The 9,952-nt window shown below is 40.8% G+C and overlaps 1 protein-coding gene across 1 annotated transcript; it reads left to right on the top strand.

Annotated features, from left to right (window-relative positions):
• Positions 1-1,128: 1,128 nt before the first annotated feature.
• On the top strand, positions 1,129-9,942 carry rd3 (retinal degeneration 3, GUCY2D regulator). Its single transcript, XM_085432082.1, has 3 exons — positions 1,129-3,622; positions 5,243-5,551; positions 8,991-9,942. The coding sequence occupies exons 2-3, from the start codon at positions 5,256-5,258 to the stop codon at positions 9,355-9,357; spliced, it is 663 nt and encodes a 220-aa protein (XP_085288208.1). The 5' UTR covers positions 1,129-3,622; positions 5,243-5,255; the 3' UTR covers positions 9,358-9,942.
• Positions 9,943-9,952: the final 10 nt, after the last annotated feature.

Here is a 9,952-nt window from a genome sequence, read left to right as displayed (position 1 = left end):
ACTGTCATCTGGTTGGATTACAGCGAGAGTTTACCTGCCCATCTGTCACCTTCAAACTGTGGCAGAGAGACTACCTTTGGATAGTGGAGGCCTCAATCCAGCCAGACAGACTGAAACCATGACACAATTGTGTTGGATGTTTGGAAGTATTCAGTGCCTTCATCCTGTGTTATATTACATCTTCTATTTGTAAAGAAGTGCCCGAAAACTCAGTGCATGTGCAGCTTTTGATTGAAAACCCACCTTAGATTCATGTTTTAATAAAAACTCAAGGGAAATTAGGCAGTATAGAGACTTTGACTGATCAATATCACTTAATCATGAGCTGTAGGTGACACAGGATCTTTAGGTTGTAGTTTACTATTATTAAACAGATTAGACCATGTACAAAAAGAAAATGGTCAGAGTGCCCACTTGACTTAAGAGCTACATTAAAAACACTTTTAGGTAATTGGAAACTCTTAATTGCTCATAGTTGTGAATGTGAGTGCGAATGGCTGTCTGTGTCTATGTGTTAACCCTGCGACAGACTGGCGACCTGTCCAGGGTGTACCCCGCCTTTCGCCCTATGACAGCTGGGATAGGCTCCAGCGCCCCCTGCGACCCTGAAAAGGATAAGTGGAAGCGAATGGATGGATGGATTAATAGTTTTTGTTTCCTGTAATAATCTGATCTATTACCCCTATTTCTAGTGCACCTACCTTTAAGTATTTGCAGATAAATATAATTGCATTGTAATTTCAAATATAATACCCTGATATTCAATTTAATTACAGGAGAATTAAGTGACAGGCTGTATTATAAAGTGTTACCGACAATTATTGTTCATCATTCCAGTAAAGGAGCCGTATACTTTCTAAAAGTGTAGAGTCTATGCACTTTAACCATAGTTTTGCTTGGTGTAATAATCTGTCCTGTTTAAAAAAATCACTTTGTAACTTATTTACAGAAAAATACTTCCTCTTCATTTTACAGCGCCTTCGTAAAAACGCTACAGAAACACAAGGAAGTGCTGCAGCATGTCATACTTCTTTCATATGATGTGTGTGCTGACTGCAGACAGACTTGAATTATGTGAACTCTTGTTCTCCTTGTTCGCACTGTCTTTATCTCTCTTCCAGGAAACAGGTGAGTGGAGCTGACCTGGTTAGAGATGCACCACACCCGATCAGGCAGGGCTGAGGAGACTGTGGCTGAGTTCCAATCCAGACAATGCACCCTCCCCCTACACACTTTCACTCTATCTGCACGGAGGATAAATGTCTTCAGCTGCCTGGGCGACTGAAAAAGCTCTTTGTGTTTTATATTCATACTCTTAACGCAGTGACTGCATACTTATTCACATGACAGATTTACTTTCTTAATTTAACACTGTGTCATTATATAGATTGTTACATACTTTTGGGGCACATTGTGGCATGCATATAAGAAAGAACAGTTTCGTGAGTTTTGAGCCTTCTTTCTGAGCTCAGCTCATGTTAAAATGCTCAGTTTTCTACAAAAAACAAAAACAGTTTCTGAAAACTCCTGGTGAAATTGTACTAAGTCTTATTATTGGATGACTGGTGGATGCCGATACAAGTGGCTGTAGCTACTAGCTCTCTGCTTTGCTTCACTTCTGCTAACTGGAGTAACTGGGTTGTGCTTTTGATTCCTTTTGGAGTATTTATAATGCCTTTATCTTACAAATAATACCGTTTTCTATGCCATATTGTTTGCCATATAATTATACTGACTGACTGTGTGTAAAATTCTAGGATTTTATTTGGATCTTGCTCATTAGCAGGCCCCTGGGACTGTGTAATGCACCCATATGGTCTTTGGGTGCAGCTTGCTAAACCATCTCATCTTTATCTTTAAGCCTCATGGCATGATGGGAAATGCTATCCCTTGATACGATATTAGCTTAAGCTGTGATTTATTGTTAACAGTCTCTCTATAATCTGTGTTCTGCCTGAAGCCTGTTCAAAGGGAGTTCTTCCTCCCCACCATTGCCAAGTGTTGCCCACAGGATTCTTATGAATACATTTTGAGTTTTCATGGCTGGCATCACTACAGCAGCTGTATAGTGGTTAGCACTACCAACTCGAGGGCCCTTTCTGTGTGCAGCCTGTACGTTATCCTTGTGCCTGCATGTTTCCTCCAGATGCTCTCGTGTCCTCCCATAGTTCAAAGACATCCATGCTGGGCTAACTGATGATTCTGGATATGAGATAGATAAAGTGTATACAATGACAGGTAAGTAAATGGGAAATGTTAACTACATAATCTTTGGATTTTTTGATTTTTGACTTCCTCAATAGTTCCTCAACATGATTACAATTTTTTTTTTACATTTAGCCAGGCACTTAGGACACAACACTTTCTAAATTCAATCCCCTGTTTCTGTTGTAATAGCAAGAAATAATAGATGTAGTAATGCATGTATTCACAGTGAGTATTGTTTACGCCAACTTACTGTCATGTCACTGTGAAAAAAGAGTACTTTTCAGACCTGCTTGAATTGTTTGCTGCAATATTTTTATGAACCATAAATATTGTGACACATTTAGAGCTTTTATTTTATTTCTTTTTATATTGGTGTCACCATGTTATCATTAGAAGATGCAGCAGTGAATATAAATGTTTCTCTTGTTTTACTTAGTGAGCATTCTCAGTAATGGATTCTTCTGCAGTGACTAAACAGAGGTCGCGGTTCATCCAGCATTTTATTTAGCGGTGTATCGCTAAAGAGGAGGATGGTGTTGTGCTGTAATGGAAGGGTGATGAGGATTTTAAGGTTGGAGTGAGAATGCACAGAAGGAAACTGTCAGAGGTTAGCTGCTGTTGCTGTTGCTGCTGCTGCTGCTGCTGCTACTCACACCTACACACAGAATAAGCCAACAAACCTTGATTTCCTCCTACACAACAACTGCACATTAAGTCTGGACTCTATCCTGTGCATCACACACACTGACAAACATTTCCTCCTGTAATTAGCACATTTCCTCCCCTCCAAAAATTCAGGACCATCCACTGTAACCCAGTGACTCCCATTATCTGTGGGAAGTTAATTTGTTCATTTACACAGGATGACCTCCCGCATGTGTTGTCCGTGCACCGCCGAGCTCCCATGCCACTAACACTGTCCTCCGAACAACATTCTTTGATTTGTCTTCCTCTTTCCTTCTCGCTGCTCAACCCACTCTGTCCTGTTTATCTGCCTCTTCATCGCTCTCAGGCTCCCTTTTCAGCTGATGGAGCTTATTGTGGACAAATAGGCTTACAAGTGTCTCTATGGCAACGGCGGATCGTAAAGAGCTACATAAGCACTTCATCAGGGGCCATGATCCAACGGCTCCCATTGGAGATGGTGCCCCCAACCTCCTGCAACAAGTAAAGGCAGGCCAGAGAGGCTCCTGGGAGGAGGAGGGGAGAGCGAGAGGTGGCGATAATGCTGAGAGAGGATGGAAGAGGAGGCGAGAGAAAAACCATTTCTCCTCTCTCTTCTCTCTGCGTTTCATTCAGCCAGTCTCTTCGACATCCACCCAGCTCTTCTGCTTTCTGAGGACTTTTACTGTCCGGCTCTACGGTGATTTTATATCTTGTGGAGACCAAAGAAAACTTCAGAAACAAGGAAGAGGTAAGGCATTCTTTGAAGCAACAAGCTGGTTCAAAATAAAGGCTGAAAAAACTGACTTCAAGAAAGCATGTATTTTTTTTCTGGTATTCACGCCACTTATAAATAAGAAATCACTCAGATTTGGAGTCCTGAAAGAGAGCAGCAGACCAGTCTCCAATTCAGGGCTGAAAGGAGTGGTCAGTTTAAATGGTTGCTATTGACAGAGAAATTAATTGACAATGGCTGGAAATCCAGTGATCTTTTAGGTCATTTATTAACAAATATTACAAAAACAACCTGAGATTACAGGTCTTTCAATGCTTGGTTATTTTGTGGTTTTAGTTTATGTCATTTCTCTTTAAAAGACTCACCTATTTTTATTTTTATTTTTTCTGACTTTACTTCCTAGCAAGTTTAATATTTTGGACTTCTGATTAAAAAGAAGATGCTATCAGATTGTTTTGTGTTCAGATTACTTGATAGATTGAAAAATGCAGCCTTTATCCTTCCTGATGTAAAACATACTGATGCAGTGACTATTTTACTTGCTCCATTATTAGGGGTTAAAGTGCTGGACACTTGGGGTCGAGGTATGGCTGTAATCTCACTCCATCGCTCTGTTGTGAAACCTTTTCTCAGCGCATGTTTTATTGTAGCCACAGCACCTGGAGGCGCATGTACAACTGATGTGGCCCAGAAGATACCTCCAGCATGTAAATAGATTAACCTACCATAAAAACACTGTGGTCAAGCATTAAAGGGGCTGGTCATGCTGAAAACAACAGCTATACTAGAAAAACCACTAAAAATGGGACTTAGATTTGTAAGCTTTAAAGCTGTGAATCGGAAACAGTGTTTTTCATTTAGAAAAAAAAGGTGCCAAAGTCCCATCATGTAAAATCAATGCTTTAAAATCCTGAATAATGACTCACGACACATGAATCAGTGGCCTGCACAGCTGTGCTTTTTAATACAAGCTAACAAAAGGCCCACTATTGATGGGCTTGAATAGAGATCCTTTGGAGCGGATATGACACCTGCAGAACAAAGAGCCGACGCAGCATGGTGGATGTTGTCTTTTTGAAAAATATGCAGATATCGAACACACTTCAGAGGATGCTTTGTTTTACAAAATGAATGTTCATTAAAACTCGTTGCAGGTCAACTCTGTGCTGTCTGTTATGTTTTATTGGTACCATTTTCAAACATCCACAGATTCTAATTAAACATTTCAAGCGTGTCTCTTTCTAAACACATTATTTATTTATTTATTTATTTATCACTCGATTGAGAATAAGAATGTTATTTCCATCTGCTATAATTCAAGTTTGGCAGTGTGGCTCTGGGACAGCAGAAGCGAAAATGTTCACAGAGCAGAGCAGGCAACAGAGGTGGGTTGCAAAGTGGCTTGCAGATGTCCAGGAACTGGCAGGTTAATGCAGATTAAATAGCGCAACCTGTATTGCCAATTGGATGCATAAAAGAGCGTCAGCTGAGTCGTCAGCTGATGTGGGCTCAGTTCAGCTAATCTGGGATTAGGCTGATTTTGACTTTGTTGCCTGTTTGAATGAATGCTCTGTTCTCACAGACACAGCCTTTCAGAAATAAACTTGAAGTCTGGTTGTCATTTCCCCTCATCAGTGAACAGTGAAGGATGGCCATGGCCTCCTGGTTCAGCTGGAACGAGCCGTATTACCGGACTCCCCGCCGGGACCCGGCCGACGTGGTCACCGACACCCTGATGCTCGAGTTCAGCTGGCAGCTGAAGGAGTCTGAGAAGCAGCAGCGAGAGAGGGAGAACGAGTACCGACGCACAAAGACTGGGGTCGACTACAGCTGGCTAGCCAGCACGCCCCGGTCCACCTACAACATCAGTACAGGCGAGAGGCTTGGCCTGGAGGACCTCTGTGCCAAGGTGCCCCCATCCTGTTGTGGGCTGGTCATACTCAAGTAAGGTGATAGTGAGTAGGCGTGAGATGAAAATCACTATAGCAGTTTAGCAGCATACCATATTGTTTCCTTGTCGCCAAAAATCTACTTAAATTTTGTTAAATGTGAAGACAGTTTGACTTCAGAGCTACTATCTCATGACTACTTATGAAATGAATGAGGATAGCTACAAGTTAGCTTCTATTCTCTAAGAAGAAGAAGAAGAAAAAAAGAACTCAGAGATTAAATTTATTGACACATTATTTAACACTGGATAATAATGACAGCACAATCACATACATTCACACAGTGCAATGAATAAATAAAGCTATTTAGCTAGCAAGCATGCTAACCTTAGCTTTATTTATTAGAAAAAGATTTGTGCTTCGAGTTGAAAGATAAGATCACCAATGTTGTAAGAATGTATTTAAATATATAATTGTATTTATTTTTTGTAACAATACCCATAACCAACATGGCAATGCTAACAAGCCAATGTGGTACAAAGTTTACTGCTATTTTGGTTTTGTGTGTTAGCACAGCGGTCTTCAACCTTTTTTGCACCACGGACCAGTTTATGTCCGACAATATTTTCACGGACTGGCCTGTAAGGTGCTGCGGATAAATAACAAAATAAAACCAGAACCGGTACCAAAAAAAGAAGATTTATTCATAACAGACAGTGGGGGAACAGCAACGATAAAAACCGATAAAACCCTAAAAAACATAAATTTCACACCCGAGCCTCAACTCTCTGCCGGTACCAAACGACTCACATGGCCCGGGGGGTTGGGGACTGCTGTGTTAGCATGCTTCCTAAGTACTAGAGGCTAAGTTGGATCTGGCCTTTTTTTTTAATTTTTCCCGCTCAGGTATTTATAGACACACCCACTGGACACTTCATGCATTTAGAAAGGTAGACATGTTCAAGACAACCTGCTGAAGTTCAAATTGAGCATCAGAGTGGAGATATTTAAACTGGATAGACAAAATATCCAGTGAACGGCAGTTCAGAGGAGAATGATTGGACTTCAAGCTGATGGTTATGCAACCATGCTGAATACACCTTGTTATTCATCACGCTAAACCTTGAAGCAGGTGGGCTACAGCAGCAGAAGACCACATTGAGTGCCACTCCTGTCCTGATTTCTGGTACATTATTCAGATAGTAGGGTCAGAAAGCATAGTTTCATCTTTCCTTGTATCAGTGTTTAAACTCCTGGTGGTGTAATGCATGAGGCTTATTTTTTGGCACAGTTTAGACCCTTTAGTACCAACTGAGTATCATTTAAAATCCACACTGACCTGAGTATTGTCGCTGACTGTGTTGATTCCTTTTAAGACAACAAAATCTTTTGTGACAGTTTGAGACTACATTGCATCAACTAGGCACGAGGCACTCTGGTGGTCTTCAAAAACTTATAACAGGAATGGCTACTGGTCTGTGTCTGTAACCAACTATAACCCCTCCCTAATTCTGTTTGTGTTAACACTTTTACGAGACACACTTGAGCGTCTTCTTTGGCACAGACCAGGGGAAGGTTTTGTGAGGCAAACTGATAAGATGGCCAGCTTCTCCGTCATTTGACGCGTGACTTTAATGCTCTGGTGCATTCAAAGCCATTTAATCTCCGACAGAGACTTCCTGAACTCATCTTAGCGTCTGTTCGTAGAAAGCTGCAGAGGCTCCAGGTGCCTTGTTAGAGTTTAACAGCGTTAATGTGAGTAAGAGGTGAGGTGCTAAATGGTAAGTGGAAGTCACCAACACAGCAGGGACCAAGATTACCATGTTTTTACAATCTCAGTTTGCCTCATGTTGGCAAAGTACTCAGCTGTCTTACTATAAAGTGTATTTAACAAAGTAAAATTGCATTTATTCATCCATTTTTGTCCAGTTCAAGTTAGAAGGGAGACTGGGGCCTGTTCCAGCTGCCACAGGGCAACTGGGAGATCCCCCCGCCCCAAAATAAGTGTTGTTTTTTTTTTTTTTTAAACAAGCAGTTTTAGGTTAGATATTCTGTCTGGTGAGTCTGATTTCTGTGGAATTGTTAAAAGTGTCATCTTTAAATTTATATTAAACTTACTCAATTTCATACATAAAATGAAACTGATTGACTCTATTGGTAAAGTTGGTTAATTTTTAATCTGTTTTACAACCGAAAAGAAAAGTTTTGTGCCAGCCAAACACATTAATAACACGTTTTTGAACATCTTACCTTAGATAATACAATTAACTAGTATTTATTATAATTGAGTGAGATTACTAGGGTTGAGAAGTCAGCCCAGGATCATGACATATGAAGCCCTAAGGATGGATTTCCGTTTCTTTTAAAATTTCTTGCCAAACTAAATTGTATCCTTAATAGGAATATTTTACTGTATTTCTAAAATTCTATTTTTGGAATCATAAAAGCAACATCAGAGATGCTAAATCTGAGCTAGCATGAGTTGATCAAAAGGCCAATTATGAGTCAGTTTGAAGTACTTACTGAGCAACTGGTTCCCAGGTTTTCTATTTAAAGGTTTGTTAGGGCCTCAGGCACTTGTTGGCAGAGGAGGAACATTTGCCATCACGTGGATCCTCATCTGTTACAGGCAGGTTAAGATGGCTCTGAGCATTACATGTCATGGGACGTGTGAAAGATTTCATTTATCGAACGTACCGACAAAAGAAACACAGAATTTGCTAGAAAATGATGATGCTCATTAACTGACTGCAGTTCCAGCGTTAGTTCTGACCAGCATCCTTTTATCAGATCATTTGACCATAGTCGCTTTCACACGTGCACTTTACTTAAAAAAGAAAAGAAAAAAAAAAGCAAAGCATATATATAGACAGTCCTGCTTTGAGGATCTCAAGTGATTCACAGCTAGAAGAGCAAGCAGGTGTTATAATGTGAGCACGTTTGTATTAAAAGGCATCTGCTGTCACTCCACTGGACTCATTAAGGACACAAGACAAAGAACCTAGGTTCCACCATTTGTTATCTCACAATGCTCAGATTTCATCTAATAAATCTGCTTGTTAGATAGTTGTGCGGGAAAATCCCAGCAGATTAGCAGTTTCTGAAATACTTAGACCAGTCTGTCTTGTAGCAAATCTCCTTTCTTTTGCCCCTTTTGATGTTCAGTTTGAGCTTCAGCAGGTCGTCTCTATGAAGTCTCCATTCCTAAATGCACTGAGCTGCTTCCGTGCGATTAGCTGATTTGATGTTTTTGTTTACAAGCATCTGAACCTAACAAGTATATAGAGGTGGGAAATGTGACTCTAAATGATTCAAACTTGTTGTATGAGTTAGTTAGAAGCTAATTGCTAATAATGTTCATATTTTTTAAATGAAAAACATTTTTAATGGCGTCTTTTTGTAGAAAGGGTGCACAAAACAACCAAAAGAAAAAAGCCAATTACAAAACCATCGCACTGACAACCACACAATCACTGTTTCATTTCTTTGCACAGGTTCAGGGAGGCCATGCAGGCCAATGAGCCCGAAGTGCATGAAGTTTCTGGTCTGTTTCGCTCTGTCCTCATGGAGGCTCTGGATCACCTGAAGGAGGAGCAGGAGGCGGAGCGACTTGCTCGCCAGTGGAACAACAAACGTGCCATGAGCGTTTCCCTCATGAACTTTAGATCGCGGATCAAGATCAACCCGTTTGGAAGCACAGTGGGCCTGACCACTGCTGCAGCTGAAGGGGCGGGTCTAAGCGACCTCAAAACCGTGTCAGAGGACGTGGAGAGAGGGATGGACAAGGACGAGAAGATGCAGAGAGTGTGGAGCATGCCTGACTTTAGATACAAAGGAACCGGCAGCAGTAAGATTGTTTGATGCGGGAGTTCACGGGACAGAGATGGTGATGATGATGATAATGACGTTTCAGTAGGACTAATGCTTTGTAGCAGTGTCCACTTTTGCACCAGGAGAGAGGATGAGTCCATCTGTCCGCCTGGTTTTACAGTACAGTACCAATCAGCATTTGACCCTGCTTTACTCTCTTATCTGAAGTGTCTTTTTTCTAGTTTATCATATTTTAAATATTTTTCCGTACTTGAAAGAATTTTCATGAGATTATCACTACTTGAAGTGATGCCTCTTTCATTTTGCAGAGATTTGGCATCTAAGCACTGAGGGCTTTTTAATGTAGCCTAATAGGGAAATTAATCTAATTTAAACTGCTGTTTATTGGGAGGAGAAACTTGGTGCTAGGTCAGACTACACAGGCAGGGCTGGGCTATAAATTTTGTTCATACAGTTTTTGTATAGAAGGAAAACAGTCTTAAAACAAATGACTTAATCCAATGAGAAGGTGAGTCACACGTTCCCTCCTGAACTGCACAGAAGGACCCAGGAACATAATTCATCATCCAAGGTCGGTGAACTGAAAGCTCTCTTCCTGTGCTCTTTATTTGCAAGAGGATGTTGG

This window comes from Copadichromis virginalis, linkage group LG15 (genome assembly GCF_057382275.1).
Source record: "Copadichromis virginalis isolate Kocher_CV1m ecotype Utaka linkage group LG15, C_Virginalis_male_GT1.1, whole genome shotgun sequence".
Taxonomy (NCBI): domain Eukaryota; kingdom Metazoa; phylum Chordata; class Actinopteri; order Cichliformes; family Cichlidae; genus Copadichromis; species Copadichromis virginalis.
This window is presented reverse-complemented; position numbering and strand designations above follow the sequence as displayed.

Coding starts and splice junctions, on each gene's coding strand:
- rd3 (XM_085432082.1), top strand. CDS start 5,256: ATGGCCATGGCCTCCTGGTTCAGCTGGAACGAGCCGTATTACCGGACT. Junction 5,552..8,990: donor TGTGGGCTGGTCATACTCAA/GTAAGGTGATAG, acceptor TTCTTTGCACAG/GTTCAGGGAGGCCATGCAGG.